Raw genomic sequence first — 17,206 nt, 5'->3', positions numbered from 1 at the left:
AGTTTGGGGGTGCTGGGGTTGGGGTGTCGAAGGGGTTTAGGGGAGGATAGTCCCCAAGAGGTTTGGGGGTCCGGCCATGGGGCGGGGGACCTGCGCGGTCGTGTCATCCCCCGTCGGGCCGCTCTGGCCATCAAGGGTCAGTTTGGGGGGCTGGGGGGAGCGGGGGGGGCTGAGGTAGAGGGCGTTTAAGGCTTCATTTAGGTGTAGGGGCGGGGTTTGATGTTCATTCACGTTCGGGGGCGGGGTTTAGGGATTCGTTTACAGAAAAGGGACGAGATTAATGGTTATTTTACACAAAAGTGGGTTATGTAGTTCATAATTTGCATGCAGTGGGCGCGGTCAAGTAGCGCTGCCTATATAAAGCCGGCGCGGGGCCCCGTCGCCTCCCCAGTCTGCCAGCGAGGTCCGAAGGTTTGGCGTGTGAGGTGTGGCAGTCAAGGCTCTCAAGAGCTGCCCGCTTTGGCGGTGCTGGTGCTCGGAGGTCCCAGCAAGGCCCCCGGTGCCGCGATAGCCTCTGAGCCTCCTAGGCACCCCCTGTTCTGTATCTCCGGATCTGTTCTGAGCCCACCATGAAAGCTATCAGCCCGGTGCGCTCCGTCCGGAGCTGCTACGAGGCCGTTTGCTGCCTCTCGGAGCAGAGTTTGGCCATCGCCCGGGGCAGCCACAACAAGAGCCCGGCCTTGGAAGAGCCCATGAACTTGCTCTACGATATGAACGACTGCTATTCCAAATTGCGGGAGCTGGTGCCGGGCATCCCTCAAGGCACCAAGGTGAGCCAGGTGGAGATCCTGCAGCACGTCATAGACTACATTTTCGACCTCCAGATCGTGCTGGAGGAGGGGTCCAAGGGCCGCGACCCCTCCTCCGAGGCCACCCTACTCTCCCTCAAGGTAAGGGTTGCTTCGGGCTGGGGGGGGGGATAGGTACGTCGATTTGGGGAGGGTGTGTTAGGTTGGAGGTGATAATACGTCGAGATGGGGTTGCTGCAGGGTCCCCGAGTGTGTTGGTGCGGAATGGGGAGGAACGGGGACCAGCAGCCGCCGGGGTGATCTTAAGCCCTGTCCACTCTCTCCGCAGGCGGCTGAACTCGCCTCAGAGCTCCCCACCGAAGACGAGAGAAGTTTGTGTCACTAACGCCGCCGCCATCAGGTGAGTGTCGCCCCCAATCACCACCATCCACAGCCCGCTCCTCCCCATATGTCCGTACCCCAGGTGGCCTCCCGGGCCCCCCTCCCGCCCCTCAGCATCAAAATCCCCAGGGACCGATCCCCAGCAACCCATGCTCCCCTCTCCCCAATTCCCCCTCGCACCCCAATTTCTCACCACCCGCACCCCAGTCCACCTCCCCCAACCCACCACCGATACCGATCCCAATAACGCAAACGCGTGCTCCCTCTTTCTGCAATCCCCCCCCCAAGTCTCCCACCTGCACTCCAGTCCCCCACCAGCACCAACCCACCCCCAGTATCCCCAACCGGGGGCCACATACCGGCCCCGAGCAACTTTGTTTCCCGGCTCCCACCCCCTCTTCCCAAATGTCCATCCCCAACCCCACTTATCACCACACTAATTACCACTATTATTCTTTTTCCTCCCTCCCCCTCTCTTCTCTCCTCTCCCGGTGCCAATTAGCAAACAGGCAGCGAGTGTCGGTTCCTGGTTCGTTATCAGCCGGAGGTAAATAGCAGCTTCCTCCGTGGCGCCGGGCTGTCTGTGACCTACCGGCCCCGGCATCGCCTCCCCCGGGCCCGGGCACCGCGAGCGGGGAGCGGCTGGTTCCGACCCCCCCAGCCTTCCACCGCCAGCATCCCACCCACGGAGCTCAGCATCCCAGCTTTGGACCCGAACTCACATGAGATATTTTTAATGATAGACTGACGATGAAGAGAAGGTTGTCTGTATATTTTTGGATTATAGCAGCGAGTCCTTTTTTTTTAAAGGTGTTTAATGGAATGGTGGGGTGGGGATTAGGGGGTTTTGGGGAGGGGGGGACAAACATCCTCGAGTATGAACCAAACTCTCTGGGGCCGCGGCCTCGTGTATTGTGGAGCTCTATACTAGAGTATCTTTTTGTACCTTTTGTGCAGGAAGGTGAATTTCTGCGAATGTGCCTTGTACTTGCTTTATAAACTTTTTATAAAAGTTACCATTTTTACATAATAAAAATCAGATCATTTTGATTTTTTTTCCCTCATCAGTGGGGTGGAGGGAGTTGGGGTGCACCCCTGGGTGGGAAAACAAACCCCTGGGGGGTGGGAGCCTCCCAAACTCTGATGGGAACTTCTAGGGTTACTGTAGGAATCTCCGTAATTGTGTAATAGCGTTGAAATGTCAGCTCAGGTATGGGAGGAATTAACCCTGGGCTGCCGGCTCCTGGCCGAGGTGGCTGCCAGCTATTTTGGGTGCTGCTGTGCTTATCTGATGTGGAAGGAGTGAAGACGGTGCTGAGCCCCGGGGACCATCTGGAGGTGTAGCTGGAGCCCTGAAAAGGACGGGAAAACATGCTTTTTCCACTTTTAGCCTTGTGAAAATGGGCTACTGGGTGCCCTGAGGTTGGACTTGAGCTTCTACCGGGCTGGAAAGGGTGATGCTGCTCCCCCAGGATACACCCCATAGGAGTAGAGGTGTTTCTGGGCTGCTTCTGCTGCCCCAGGTGATATCCAGAGAGCAGTCCCTGCCTGGCCTGTTCTCCCTGGGGTCAACACCCCAGGAAAGGGGTGTTTGGAGCAGAAATGCTTTTCCCTCCCCTTGGGTAATGCTGCGGTTTCCCTTTGGCCCGGGAGCAGATATGACCCGCGGCTGGCTCAGCTGTGGAGCCAGATCATGCTCCCTGGGGAAGGTGCTGGCCTGCCTGGGATGAAGTTAAATTAACTTCACCCCCACCTGTAGCAGCATCCTCTTTATCCCCTGTAGCTGGGCTCTGGTTTTGCTGCCGTGGGCTTGGCCAGGCATGATGTGGGTCCTGCCCTGTGGCGTTGGGGTGTTCCCAGGGTGCTCCAGCATCTAGGGGAGCTGGGTTAGGGACTGCAAAGTGGGAAAAGGAAGAGGAGGAGGGAGAAGACACGGGGGTCTTGGAGCACAGAGTGATACAAACCTTCCCCCACGCACACCTGCTTCAGCCTCTATCCCCAGGACAGCCAACAGGAGCTTGGGGTGCAGCTGGCACCTGCCAAATGCCCCCTGTCCATGGGCATTTCCACAGGGAAAAGCAGCATGCGGAGCTTCCAAAAAGCATCACCTGGTCCAACTGGATCACCAGCCCCTGGGAACTTTCCTCCCTCCTCCCAGCTCGACGTCCCTGGGCTCCCCAGGGCAGGGTACCCTCAGGCACTCCCGGGTGGAGTGGGATGCAGCAACAGGGGCTGTCCAGGCACGGTGGGAGGCAGGTGATGGTGTCCCTCCGGAAACCACTGCATCTGGGAACGGAGCTGCTGTCATGCTGACAAGCTAAAAGTAGGCTTTTGCCATTTCCAATGGCTTTTGGCTCTGGAGGAAAAGGCAAAGGGTGGGTTAGGGGTGAGTGTCCCCACGTTCACCCCGGTGTCATGGTCCTCCAGCTGTGCCAGTGCTGATGTGCCAAAGGGATTTGAGTGGGACGGGTGGGAAAAGCACCCTGGGAATGAGCCAGGGGACGGGAATGTGTCTCGGTAGCTGGAAGGTGGGGCTTCTTGCAGTGTGAGCACTCCAGGTCCTAATGGGTCCCCCATCAGGGATGATGGTGGTGGAAATCCTGGACTCGTGGGAGCATTAATGAGCCTACTTTGGGGCTGGGGTTACTGGGAGAAGTGGGGCTAGGCACTGGTGGGGTGGGAGAAACCAGTCCTGCTGTGGCTTTTTGGATGGAAACAGCACTGGGGAGGTGGAGGGGGACTCCAGCCCCCGGGGAGTGGAGGTGACCCCTGTCCCGCCTCAGGGATGAGGGCAGGGGATTCCCGACGCCGGGGGCTGCGCCATTTGGCAGCGCGTAGGTTTGGCTCTAGCTCCCAGGAAGCCTCCCAGGGCCGTTACCTCCTCCTTCGTGGCGGATGGATCCCAGCACCTTGCCCGGAACAGCCACCCCGACATTCCCAGACTCTGGCACAAGCCTTGTTCAGACCCCACCGGCTCCCTGGACTGGGCTGTGGCTTGTTGCCAGTGCTTTCTTTGAAACCCCTGATTTAAAAATAAAAATTTTTTTAAAAAGAAAAAGATAGGGAAACCCTCACAACTAAAAGTAACTGCTGGGGCTTGGATTTACCTCGGGGGATTGATGGGATTTACCCCGGGGGGAAGATTTACCCCATGCAGCAGATTTACCCTGGCTGTTGTGGGATGCCGATGCTTTCCAGGAAAACCCTGATTTAAAAAAAATTAAAAATAAAGAAAACGGGGAAAACACACAGCTAAAAATAGCCGCCGGGGCCGAGATTTACCTCGGGGGGAACAGCTGGAACGAGAAAAATGCTCCTGGCCGAGCAAGCCCGGCTTTACTTTTACCACCCCAGCTACACTGCAGGGGTGCAGAAAAGAGGGTGAGGAGGGCAAAAACGAACACGGGGGGGAATGGTGAAGGTCGAGCGCGGCCCCGCCGCGGTGCCGGTGGCCCCTGGGCTGGCTCGTTCGCCTCTTGGCAAGCGCCGGAGTCTGATGCAATCGCTGCGCTGACGGAGGCGGCGGTTCCCACCTGTATTTGCCATTGTGTGCCCGGAGCTGTTTGCAGGTGTTTGCTGGCGCCGCGCTGTCTGAGCCGCACTTCCCTCCACCTCCTCCTCCTCCTCCTCCACCTCCTCCTCCTCCTCCCGCTGCTGCCCTGGCCAAGGCCTGGCCCCCCTCGGCCCCCCCGCCCGGCTCTCCGCCAGCCGCCGCTGACACAGATGCTGCGCGCACACGCGTGACCTTGGCCAGGCGCGCTCACGCGTGGAAGAAGGGGGTTCTGGCCGCTGACCGTGGGTGCATACACGCACATGTGTACTTACACACATGGCTACACCGACACGTGTGGTATGTGCATATTCACATGTGTGTGCATGTATGCACACATGGCTGTGTGCGTTTGCACACACCTGTGTGCACTTACACACGTGTTTACAAACTGACACACGTCTGTGCATGCTCACACGTGCAGATACGCATGCACGACTGTGTTCAGTTGCAAACACCTATGTGCACTCACACACGTGTATACAGACGCTGACACACGTGTCCGGGCACACTCACACGTGTGCATGCATTTACACCTGTGCCCATGTGTATTTACAACATGCCTCCAGGCACTGACACACGTCTGTGTCACACTTAAAATGCATGCACACTTACGTATGTGTGCATATATGCATGCATGCCTGTGTGCACTTAGACACCTATGTGTACTTACACACGTGCCTACACTGACATGTGTCTGTGCACACACACGCGTGCATGTATGCACAGGAGGGCTCATCCTACAAACCAACCTGTGTAGGGGCTCAGCACCCCCTTGGCTGGAACTCCCAGAGATGCTATGGAATTGGAGGAGGCTATTCCTGCCCCCTCCCCACCCCCATGGAGACTACCCTCTGTCGTGGAAGCCACCTCGCATGTTCCTGTCAGCCCTTGCCTTCCCTCTCCCACAGGTGACATCGGGGCTTTGTCCCATGGTGGGACAGAGGCTTCACACACGTCCCAAAATCTGCCGGGGACGATGTGGGGTGGAGCCGGAGCGGTGAGGGCTCCGCAGCCGCGGCTCGCTGCTGCCGTCTCCAGGGCAGAGGAAGAAGAGCCCGGCTCACCGGGAAGGTTCTCCCCTCGGGAAGAGCTGGGATTTCAGATTTCCTCTGCTGCAGCCTTGGAAACGACCAAGGCTTCCTCCGATGCCTACCCCGGGAAGAATTGGGATCTCCTCTGATGTTCCCCTTGGGAAGGACCAGGACCTTCTCTGGTGCCTTTCCAGAAAGGACTGGGACCTCCTCTGTTGCCCCCATTCCAGGCACAGGGATGTGTGGCATTGGGCCGTGGGGGCTGCTGGCCACCTGTGCTTGCCTAGTGGCCCATCGCATGCTCCCGGGACAGTTGTTCCCGCCACTCTGGGCAGAGCCATAGGCCACCAGCACCCCTTGTACCCCCTCTCTCCTGGGAATGTTCCTGGGGGAGGAACATTAGGGGATGTGGTCTCATTTGGGGCCCACAGCCCAGCTTCAGCCCCCTGCTTCTGGGATATAGTCAACCTCCTCCTTGTGCTCCGCATCATGATGAGGTCCCTCATCTCCAAGCTGAATATCCAAAAGATTTTCCAGATCCTGAGGTAAGCGAGGGTTGGGGTGCTGTACCCCAAAGCCTCTGGTGGTGCCATCTTGGTCTGAGCAGAAATGCAGTGGCCCAGGTGTGGTGCCACTATCTCATGTGCTGAATCTGCACTGGGAAAAGCAACATCATTGCTTGTTCTTCACCATCACCTCTTCACCCTGGTTTGGGAGTGCAGTTCAGACCCTCCCAAGACCCTCGGGGGGGAAGCTAGGAGGGGTCTCCTGGCTCCTCCCCCCCACCATGGCCAGCACAGTGATGGGATCTCTCATCTTGCCCCAGGGTGAGGGGGCTGGTCAAGGGGCTGGTTGGGATGCTTCAGGCCATCCACAAGGTCATCCCAGACCTCTGCAACATCACAGAACGAGATGATCTCTAAGGTCCTTTCCAATCCAAACCCCTCTGGCTTGTAGGGTGGAAGTTGGTGCATGGCCCACCCTTCTGGACACCTTGGTGTCACAGGAAGATACAAGTCTGTGTCTTCTGATATGGTAGAGGACTTTGCTGGTGGAAAGCCATGGCTGGAAAGCCTGTAAAAGGCTTATTGAGCAAATATTAGGTAGCGGAAAGATGCCCTTGACTCCTCCCTCAGCTGTTCCTCAGCACAGCTGAGGGGGTGAGAGCCAATAAGTTTTCCCACCTTCTGGGTCAACCCTTACCCCAGTGAGGTCACACTGATGACATGTGGGGACATCACCTCTGCTTTGTCCAAACCGCAGGAGTTGAGGACACAACCTGCCAGGCCCTTGCCATACCCTTATGTCCTTATCCCAAGGGTCACCCGCTGGAGTGAGCCCGAGGCAGCCAGTCGACACAGATTTATCCACCCTGCCAGGCACGGCCTTCTCTTTGTGCACTGGGATGGAGACGGCAGTTGTCTTCCTCCCACACAGGGGAAGAAGAAGGTCTAGGCGGGTTGATTTGCCAAGCTCAGCCACACTCCTGGCACAAGGGCCGCACCACCCAGCTGGGGTGGCATCACTGCTGCCAGGTCTTTTGTTCTGCCTCAAAGCTCTTGCACGGTGGGATGCAAATGTCTATCCTGGATCCGAGGCTCCTGGCACATTTCTGGGCGTCCCTCCCAGCTGAGTCAGAGTCTGGAGGTCTGGTGTCCTTCCTCATCCGCAGCAGAGGCTGTGCCCAGCATGTGTGTCCATCTGTCTGTATTCCAGGAGGCTTCTTTGCACAAAAGTCCATCTCTGCGCATGATTATCCTTATCCCAGACCTGGGCATGGAGTTGGCTCTTCCTGGAGAGGAGAATGATGGAGAGAAGAGCAATGAAGAGGAATGAATGGATGGAGGCAACCAGGTGATGGAGAGGAATCAGGGAATGGGGAGGAACCAGGGGATGGAGAAGAACCAGGGGATGGAGAGGAAGGACATGATGGAGAGGGACCAGGGGACGAAGAGGAACCAACCGCTGTGACTTGGTGGCCTCGGCAGGATTAAACCCTGGCTTGTCTCAGTGGCTGTGGTGGCCTTTTACTGGTGCCAGTGATGGTCAGAATTGCCCTCCCTCGGGTGTTTGCAATTGCCTCTGTGATTCCTGCTATTGCTGCACTCTGAAATATCCCATAGGCCAGCTTGGGTGCCCTTCATCCCCATCTTCTCTCTCCACTTTGCCAGAAAGACCTGATGCACTCCAAGGAAATGCGGGTGGGACGCATGGGGAACAATGGACGGCAGGTTGAATGAACTATGAGTGAACCAGGGGCCAAAACTCCTCATGCTGAGCCCCTCTGAGATCACTGCCCTCCCCCGACAGCACTGTCCCCTGTCTGCAGGGTGGGGAGGTGCCAGACAGCCTCTGACTGCTGGACCCCAAAATTTTGGTTTTAAATACATGCAGCCCCCTCTCCCCTGCCCTGGGTTGCTGTAACTGGGGATGGGGGAACGATGGGAAGGGTGGGATGAGGATGGGAAGATGAGGATTGGGCGTCGATGGAGATGAGAGGACGATCAGGAATGCGGGATGAGGGGGTTGGAGGGTCGAAGCCCCCAGGCTGGAGCCCACCAGATTGATTGGGGGGGGGGGGGGGGGGGTATTGTCTAAAAAATAAATAAATAGCGGAAAATGTGTGCTAGTCCCGATCCCCAACCCGAATGCCCTCCTCCCCCAAAACGAGCACCCCTCCCCCCAGCAAGTGGTCTCAGGAAGGCCCCTCCCCGTATTTGCATAAATGACCCCGCCCGCCGCGCGGCCGCTTTAAGGCCCCTCCCGGCGCGGCGCCACCGGCCGCAGAGAGGGGGCGGGACCACGGCAGCGGCAGCCAATCAGCGCGCGGCATTTTCCGCGGGAAATCCGAATTTCGCGGCACGGGTTTTGGCGCTTAAAAAAAAAAAAACCGGAAAAAAAAAAAAAAAAAAAAAAAAAAAAAGGAGCGCTCGGGGCCGGGCGCGATCGGGCGGGAGCGGAGCCGGGCGCGGGGGTCCCGGCCCAGGCGGGGCGGCGCTCCGGCCGCCCCGGCCCCATACGGCCCCAGTGCGGCCGATTTTTGGGGCCAAAAGCGATTTTTCCTACGGTTTTGGCGGCATCGCCGTCGCGTTCTTCTCTGCAGGTTTTTCAGGGGGAATTTGGGGACCGGCCGGTGGCATCGCCCGCCGGAACGCCTCCCCGCTCCCCCAAAATGCCACGGCTGAGATTGTGACCCCCTCCCGGCTACGGAATCGCGGGGTGCTCCTGCCCCCTCCCCCGGGCCGGGCTTCTCGGAAAGGACTTTGCAATGCTGCGGCTCCCCAGGGGAGTGTCCCCCGCCCCGGGGAGGGGGGGCACCGCCCTCCCGCACCCCCCTCCCCACCACCACCCGAAGAAGGCCATGTCGGTGATGGGCTCCTGTGATCCGGGGGCTTCCAGCTTGGGCAGCCCCCCGTTGTCCACCGGCTGTTTCTCCCAGGTCTACACGCCAGCGGCTGTCAGCGTTCCCGGTTCCCGGGGCGGGTCTTTCTGTGACACCCCCCAAGGCTCCGAGCTCAGGACCCTCTGCTCAGCCTCGGCGGGACGGCTGCCGGTAAGACGTCTGCATCCCATCTCTTCCTCGGGCATCGCTTCGGGGGCACGGGAGGCTGGGGATCGTGCTGGGTGGGGAGCAAGGAGTGGGTGACCCCAGCATGTACAGCCCCCTCCCTTCCAAATTTTGCAGTTTATATTGGAGTTTGCACCCTCTAATGCGTCTTTCTGGGGGTGGGGGAGGGTGAAATCAGAAGTCGCAGTGAAATGGCTCAGATGTTTCTCAACTTCCCCTCGCCCCTGCGTGCCCGCGGCTCCGGCTTCCGCTTCTCGGCCTTTTTCGGCCTTTTTTCCTCTCTTCAGCTTGCAAAAAGTCCCGGTTGCGCCTCAAAACCCGGTCAGCAATCCCAGGCCCTTTGAGAAGCCCTTTTTGTGGTGGGGAAATGAGGAATGGGTACAGGCAGAGCTCCTGCCTCCTCTGGGTGGGGGGCAGCAGCCCTGTCCCCTGGCTCTCCCCACTTTAAAGCTGTGACCCCTGGGGTGACCCGTCACTCGGGAGGTGGGGGGACAAGGGACAGGGGTGCTACAGCGTCGCTTTCCAAGCTTGGTTTCTGCCCGTGGTTACAGTGGGACTCGCAATGGCTGTTTTTTGCGGGGAGGGTCTCATCCTCCGTGGACCACTCCAAGGTTTTGTAGCTCGGACCCTGATGCTGGGAGTTGTGTAGGGGCTTGTTGTCCCGTATCTCTGCCGCCAAGCCGCGGGGTCACGGCTGTGTTTACAAAGCCCAGCACTAAGCTACAAAGCTACCTCTAAACAGAGAAACTGAGGAGCAAGTCGAGTGCTGGTCCCGCGCCCAGTGTCAGGGCACACAGGAGACTCTGCCCAGCCTGTCCCTGCTCCCGGAGGGCCCCCTCCGAGTCCCCGGCCCGTCGGCCCCGCTGGCAGCTGGCATTTAATTCCTGCCTGCTCCAGCCTGGGCACACATCCAGCCCTCACTGTGAGCCTCTGTTCTCCCGGGTCCTGGGAGGGATCCCAGACCCCGCTAACACCGATTTAGTTTTCCCAAAGCTTGATTTATTTATTTATTCCAGCCCCCGCCCCCTCTTTCCCCAATCCCTGATGCTTGGTGCCCGCTGGGGAGATTGCCGCGGCGGGGGGAGAGGGAGTGTCTTTGCTTCCCCCTTTATGCTGTGTCTGGGGGGCCGTTTCGAGTCCCATCCCGGGGGACTTCGGGACCACCTGTCTCCTCTCCAGCCTCTTTGTCTCTGAACCGCGTGAGATGCCACATCCTGCACTGCCGGGGGCTGTTGTTTAAAGAGACATCATCGTTGCTGCCCCCTCCCTTAAAAACACCCCACAAGACTCCCAGTACCATTTCCGTGGATCTGCAGAGCTGGTTTTGGGCTAATGGCCCCTTTGTCGTCATCATCATCATCATCATCACCCGCTCCAGGAGGTGCTCAGGGTACTCCTTCCTGCCACTTGTGTGACACTTGGGGACACAAAGTCCTTGTCCTTCAGTGACACCTGGGATCAAGAGGTTTTGGCCTAATGGCCTCTTTGTCATCACCACCACCATCATCATCATCATCATCACCCACACAAGGAGATATTCCGGGTGCTCCTGCCCACAGTTGTCCCTTGAACAGGGTCTGGGGGGCTCATGTGACAACTGGGGACATGACGTGCTCCTCCATTCCCCTTGGTGGCTTGCGAGAGGCGTGTCCCCCCCCCCCCATCCCCATCTCATTCCCTGATGCCACTATCCCATTCGCGGTGCTGAAGATACTATTTCCAGCCCCGGTGTGGCCCTTGCAGTCCTGACAGCTGGGGTTCCTGCTGCACACACCCTGTTCATGGCACAACCTTTGTGTGCAGAGCCGAGGGAATCAGATAATGAGCGTTTCCTCCCAATTCCCAAGCAGGGCAATTGCGGCCGCTCCCACCGGCTTTTTGCCACATGAGTGATCTGTGATCACACGGAGGAGCCTATCCCTCCGCGGGAAAGAAGGATGGGTTGTCTCTCATGGTCCAAAAAAGCCTTACATTTACCATACTCTCCAATTTGAGAGTTCTGGAGTAGTTAAATGAGTTTTCCTCCATGGAAAATGTGTATTTTGGAGTGGTTTTAGCACATGCCAATCCCATCGTCAGTGTTCGCCCATCTGTAGGATCTGTGGAGTCTCTATAGGGGCTTAGGGCTATGCAAGAGCACTGAAGAGAGAGGTGTTTCTGCTGTGGGACCCCAGCTCCCCACCCTGAACAAGGGCGTCCAGAGTCCGCTGTGGTTCTGTACGAGCTGGCAGGGCTGAGATGGCCGTGCAAAGAGCACCCAAGAGTGGCAGCCCCTGTGGGTGCTGGGTTGGCGGGAGAACCTGCTCGGCAGTACCCCAGATTCTACAGGGGTGACGTAATCCCATCCCACCCTGATCCCATCAAAGGGTTTTCTGCATGAGCAGAAGGGGGGATTTTTGCGGGAGGGATAGGTGGGGAAGTGGTGATTGTGCTGCTGCCCTTGGAGGGGCTTTTTTGGCTATGGCTTTTAAAGCCACCAACTCCTCTCTACTGGGGAACATCTCCTGGGATGGGGCTCTTGGAGGGGATGCAGATGTCGGCTGCACCTCAGAGTAGGGAGCAGTACCTGGGGTGAGGGTGCTGCCTTCCTCCTCAGCACAGGGTAGTCTCCCTGTCCCCCAAATCTGGGATCAGCCTCCGTTCCCCTGTCCCCATCTCGTGCCCTACTAGCCCTCAGCCACCCCAAGGCAGTGGGGGCTGCACCTAGGGGGTGCAGCAGCCCCTTGGCACAAGCAAGCAGCAGGATCCTGGAGTGCCCCTTGGCTCCCTGCGAGTTCCGAGTGCCCAGCTCCAGGCGCTGCGTTCCCACGCCCCCGTGGGGGCGGTGGGGCTGGCAAAAGGGGGAGCTGGGGGGAGCCTCATAAAGGGCCGGGCAGAGCCCGGGCAAGCCCGGAGAAGGCAGCGAATGCTGTTGAAAGGGAAGGTTGGCAGGAGAAGCCCCCCGCGGGGGGGCTGAGGGATGCTCTGATGCTTGGGCTGGGCGCAGGGTGTAGCCCCTGGCGCCAGGGTTGGGCTCAGGGCTGCTTGGCAGGCAGAGCTGGCAGGGGGCCCAGGCTGCCCCCTCACTGCCTTACACCCCCCTGAAATTTTGGGGTCAAGCCTCATTTCCCACCCCCGCCATCATATCGGGGTGTAGATGGTGTGTTCCCACATCCTGGGGAGCCATGGCTGGGGGCTGGCAAGTGGCATGGGGTGGTTCTGCCATGTCTTGGGGGGGGTCTTTGGGTTCGTTCCCTGCTCCCCTACCTGCTCTGGTTCATCCCACCCCCCCTCAGTGCTGGCAGGGTGCTGGGAGCCCCTCGCTGTGCCCCACTCAGCTGTTGTGTGCCTAATCCTGCCCGGCTGGGGGGATGGCAGCTGGGTCACAGGAGGGAGCCCCTTGTCCATTGTCCCTTCCTGGTGGGTCCCAGAACTCAGGGTCCTGCCCCTGTCTGAGCCCACCAAGCCCCTACCCCCCAAAACTGCACCTGGGTGAGCAGGGGTCCCTCTTTATCTCCTCCTGCACATGGGGAGGGGAGATTCGGGGGGTTTGGAGGTGTCTGGAAACACCAGGACCTGCTGTGGGTTGCTCTGTGCCTCAGTTTCCCCGTTGCTTGGGGCAGGTGGGGTGCAGCTGACCTCCCCAACAGTGACGGGAACATACATTGGCCATGGCCATCCATGCCGGAGAAGCAAGGGATACCAGTGCGGGGGGGCAGGGTGTTGGCCCCCCTCCCGTGCTGGCAGATGGATGGGGTCTTATCTGAGGCAGGTGTTTCCCATGTGCTCGGAATTAACCATTATCATGCCGGCAGCTCCGGGGCAGATCTGGGGGCACGAGGCTGGGATTGGAGGCATGTTCACTGGGAAAAACCTGCTCGGGGAAGGGCGGGAGGGAACAGATTCCCACAGGAGCTCGGGACCAACCTGGCTCCCTGGGGGGGCGGAAAACAGCCCCTGGCGCCTCTCCCGCCAGCCCGCTCGTGTGGGAGCTACGCCGAGGTGCCCAGCCCTTCCCCGCAAAGTGCATTGTGCTCCCGAGGGAGCCGCCATCGGAGCCGGCACAGGGACCTGGGCATCATGCGGGATGCGCTGGGGGGGGACCCTGTGGGACAGCCCGGCCTGGGAGCAGGTACTGGGGGAGGTCGGGATGGGGCTGGGGGGCTGCTTTCTACTGCCGAACCGAAACACCCTGTGCGTGTTTGTGGGTGTGGAAGGGTCCTGGGGGATTTGTTTGCATTGGTGGGGGGGTTGGTGACACCCTCCAGTTCTCCTCTGAATTTACTCTGCTGGGTCCCTTCTGCCCAAGTGCTGCTCGGGGCTCCTTGGGCGGGATTTCAAGGAGCTGCTTGCCTTGGTGAGAGGACAGCAGGTGCAGGGATGTTTGTCTCCCCTCCCCTCACCCCAGTTTCCCTCCAGCTGGGTGCATGTGTCCAGGGCACCCAGGGGCCCCGGGGGGGCTGAACCCGGCTGGTCCCAGGTGTGCTGGTGGCAGCTGGGTGCCCTCGGCTGCCTCAACCATGACCCGGGTGGAAGGGGGGGAAGTGAAATCCTGCACCCCCGTGAGCCAGCTGGCAGGATGGCAGGGTGAGGATCTGGCTTCGGAGCCACCGTGTTCCCAGGGGTCAGCTCCATTGAGCCCTGCCAGGAGCTGGGGGTGAGGGGAAATCCCGGTGGGTTGGTTCTCTGTGACTGCCGGGGTGGGCAGGAAGCCATGGGGCATGACGGGACCCCGCGTCTCCTCTCCGTCCGGTTCTCCCAGTGGCTTCTCACACTGCTTGGTGCTGCTGTGCCCCTTCCCAAAAGGGGTATTGCAACTGGATGAGCCTCTTGCAGGATTCCCCCACCCCAGGATGTGGCACCCAGGGCTCGGCTAATGACCCTGGGGGCTCTGGGGACCTCAGAGGGGTGTCTGGCTTGGCCACAATGCAGGGTTTTCTCTCGTGCTCCAGGCCAAGAGGAAGCTGGACCTGGAGGGCCCCGAATTTCGCACGCCCAAGGGGAAGGGCTGGACACTGGCACAGGTCCCCAGCCCCAGGAGTAAGTGATGGGGGGTGAGATGGGGCAGGGGAAGCTGGGGGGAGCAGACCCCACTTCTCTTCCCTCTTAGAACCATGTCCCCTCTAGCACTACCTCATGTCACCTTCATCCCACATCCTACACTAAGGAGAGGATGGGGGGAGTCTCTCATGTCCAGCCCAGTGATACCTCCGTCCCATGGCCCTGGCTAAGGAGAGGATGGGGAGGTCTCTTGTCTCCAACCCTGTGTAACCTCTGTCCCACATCCCACACTAAAGAAAGGAAAATGTGGTCTTTCATGTCTAGCCCCATGTCACCTCCATCCCACATCCCAAACTAAGAAGAGGATTGGGGGGGGGGGTCTCTTGTTTCCCCACAGCCCCCAAGTCTCCTGGGGAGAAGACTCGCTACGACACCTCACTGGGGCTGCTCACCAAAAAATTCATCCGTTTGCTGAACGAGTCTCCCGACGGTGTTGTGGATCTGAACCGGGCTGCCGAGGTGCTGGAGGTCCAGAAACGTCGCATCTACGACATCACCAACGTGCTAGAGGGCATCCAGCTCATCCGCAAGAAATCCAAGAACCACATCCAGTGGATGTAGGTGGTGCTGGGCAGCTGAAAATGGGACACAGAGCAGGGTGGGGGACAGGTGGCTTGGGGACACGTAGGGTGTGCTGTGCCATCGCTCAGATGCCATCTCCATTGGCAGGGGGACAGGGATCTTTGAGGACACAGCGATGATGGTGAAGCAACAAATGCTGCGGGGGGAACTCGCCGAACTGGCTAGGACAGAGAGGACACTGGACCAGCTTATGCAGGACTGCGCCGTGCAGATCCGGCAGATGGCTGACAACGAGACCAACCAGAGATATCCTTGCTGAGGGAGATGGGAGGGAGGGCAGGGTCTTGGGGACCCCTTCTCCTCCCGTTGGATTCCCTTGGGCTTGGGGGGTGTTTGGAGGGATGCAGGGGTTGATGTCCTGCTTGCAGCTCCTCCTTTTCCTATGCCTCGTTCCTGTCCACGCTGGCATACGTCACTTACCAGGACCTCCGTGCCATCAGCAGCTTCCAGGAGCAGACGGTGATTGCCGTGAAGGCTCCCCCTGAGACGCAGCTGGAGGTGCCAGACTTCAGCCAGGTGTGTGTCGCTGCTGCTGGACCCATGCCACACTTGATGGGTCCCTCTGGGGCGTCCCAAGGACACAGCCCAGCATGACCCTGGGTGGTTTCAGGGTGTCTCCACAGGGCTTTTTGACCCTGAGCTGGTCCTTCAAGAGTTGCAATGCCCCAACTGGATCTCTCATGGGTTGGGGGTAGTGGAGTGGGATATGGGTGACCTTCTGGATGCCCCCCTGAGCCTTACTCTGCCCTCCCAGGAGAACTTCCAGCTCCACCTGAAGAGCACCAATGGCCCCATCGAGGTGTACCTCTGCCCGGAGGAGATCACGGACGAAAGCCCCACCAAGGACCACCCTGTCCCCTCTGCTGCCACCTCCCTGCAGGACTGCCCCGTACCCCTTTCCCCGCCAAACAGCTCCCCTTCAGCCTCACAGCCACCCCACACCGTCTCCCAGAGCTGGGGAGGCACAGGAACTCCTCTCTCAGCCCCATCTCTACCTCTCCCCATCCCGGGGGGACCCAGCTCACTGCTGGAGGTGGAGCCTGGGCTCCTGGGCTCCCCCGCCCACCTTCTACAGCAGACGGAGGACCAGCTGCCCTGCACCCCCTCCCACCTGGACTTGGGACCCTTCGTCACCTTCTCGCCCCCCCTGGAACAGGATGACTATCTCTGGGGGCTTGAGGACGAGGGTGTCACAGACCTCTTTGAGACATATAACCTGGGGGACCTGCTGAAGCACTGAGTGTCCCCCCAGTCCCCATTGCCTTTGTCCCCTCTGGCCACTTGTGTCCTGAGCACACGGGGTCTGTGTGGGGTGACTGGAGAGAGTGGGGTGTGTTGGGGAGTGCTGGGTTTTCTGAGGATGGGGGGGAGGGGGGGGACTTGTGTTGCTCACCCAGTGTGGCTTCTCTGCACTCTCCTGGGTTGGTTGTCACCTCACTGGGCTCTGGGAATGCCCTGGGATCCATCCGGGACCCATCCCAGCATCCCCCCATAAATCCATGGGGCACTGATGCTTCCCACCATAACCCCCCACCACCCTGGGGATGCTGGTGGACTGGGAGTGCCTTTAGGTGCCCCAGATGGGTTGGGGGCACCCCTGGGTGGCAGAGAAACCTCTGCCTAGAATGGCCTGTGTCATGTTTCAGGGTCACTCCAGTTGCTCCCCAGTTAAACTGGTTCTTCATGGTCATGACAGGTCATTTCCAGTGGCATTTTCCCCACCATGGCTGGAATATCCTTGAAAAAACATGCAGGCAGCAAAGCTGAAGTCACCTTTGGGTGAGGGAAAGATGAAGCTCATGTGGCTCTGGCAAATCCCTGGCCAGGACACGGAGCCGCATTCCCTGAGGGGCTGCAGCCCCTCCGTCCCAGTCCACACCAGCTCCCTCCAGCCTCTTGGAGCTACTGGTACTGGGAGTATCAAAACTGGAATGTACTGGGAAGAGGTATGTCTGGAGGAGGCAATGTATTGCAGAGAGGGGCTTGGAAAACAGCTTGGGACAAGCCCTGGGACACAGGGTGGGATAGGGCTTTTAATTGTGCCATTCTTTGTGAAATATCTGTAATTATTGCACTGTATTTATCTGCGCACCACCCCCCCCCCCCTTTGGTGTGGGCCTGGCAGGGCCGGGAGGGGTTGGATTTGTCAGTGGGTGTATTTAAGTTGTCCTTCCTTGGGTTGTTGGTGCTTCTGTAGGTTGGCTCAGAGATGGTGTGGGTGAGAGTGTGTTTTGGCCCGGAAAAACTTGCGGCGCTTGGTGTTTTCTGCCCAGGAGGGGTTGAAATAAAATAAAATTTTGGA

General features: G+C 59.2%; 2 protein-coding genes across 3 annotated transcripts; both read left to right on the top strand.

The window, feature by feature from the left end:
* Window positions 1-337: 337 nt before the first annotated feature.
* Window positions 338-2,180, top strand: ID3 (inhibitor of DNA binding 3, HLH protein). The gene is made up of 3 exons (XM_048327370.1): window positions 338-890; window positions 1,078-1,149; window positions 1,633-2,180. Exons 1-2 carry the CDS (start codon window positions 570-572, stop codon window positions 1,132-1,134), a joined length of 378 nt encoding a protein of 125 aa, XP_048183327.1. The 5' UTR covers window positions 338-569; the 3' UTR covers window positions 1,135-1,149; window positions 1,633-2,180.
* Window positions 2,181-8,660: 6,480 nt separating this feature from the next.
* On the top strand, window positions 8,661-17,206 carry LOC125337396 (transcription factor E2F2-like). Of its 2 annotated transcripts, none has more exons than XM_048327090.1 (6): window positions 8,661-9,267; window positions 14,214-14,301; window positions 14,660-14,879; window positions 14,992-15,150; window positions 15,306-15,420; window positions 15,659-17,206. In XM_048327090.1, the coding sequence occupies exons 1-6, from the start codon at window positions 8,983-8,985 to the stop codon at window positions 16,142-16,144; spliced, it is 1,353 nt and encodes a 450-aa protein (XP_048183047.1). In that variant the 5' UTR covers window positions 8,661-8,982; the 3' UTR covers window positions 16,145-17,206. The 2 variants fall into 2 exon arrangements, with proteins under 2 accessions (XP_048183047.1, XP_048183048.1); XM_048327091.1 differs by lacking the exon at window positions 8,661-9,267 and adding an exon at window positions 13,221-13,393.

The sequence above is a fragment of the Corvus hawaiiensis genome, chromosome 23 (assembly GCF_020740725.1).
Source record: "Corvus hawaiiensis isolate bCorHaw1 chromosome 23, bCorHaw1.pri.cur, whole genome shotgun sequence".
NCBI classification, from domain to species: Eukaryota; Metazoa; Chordata; class Aves; order Passeriformes; family Corvidae; genus Corvus; species Corvus hawaiiensis.
Note: the sequence above shows the minus strand (reverse complement) of the source record. Positions and strands in the feature narration are given on the sequence as shown.

Coding starts and splice junctions, on each gene's coding strand:
- ID3 (XM_048327370.1), top strand. CDS start 570: ATGAAAGCTATCAGCCCGGTGCGCTCCGTCCGGAGCTGCTACGAGGCC. Junction 891..1,077: donor CCACCCTACTCTCCCTCAAG/GTAAGGGTTGCT, acceptor CTCTCTCCGCAG/GCGGCTGAACTCGCCTCAGA.
- LOC125337396 (XM_048327090.1), top strand. CDS start 8,983: ATGCTGCGGCTCCCCAGGGGAGTGTCCCCCGCCCCGGGGAGGGGGGGC. Junction 14,880..14,991: donor AAGAACCACATCCAGTGGAT/GTAGGTGGTGCT, acceptor CTCCATTGGCAG/GGGGACAGGGATCTTTGAGG. Junction 15,421..15,658: donor AGGTGCCAGACTTCAGCCAG/GTGTGTGTCGCT, acceptor CTGCCCTCCCAG/GAGAACTTCCAGCTCCACCT.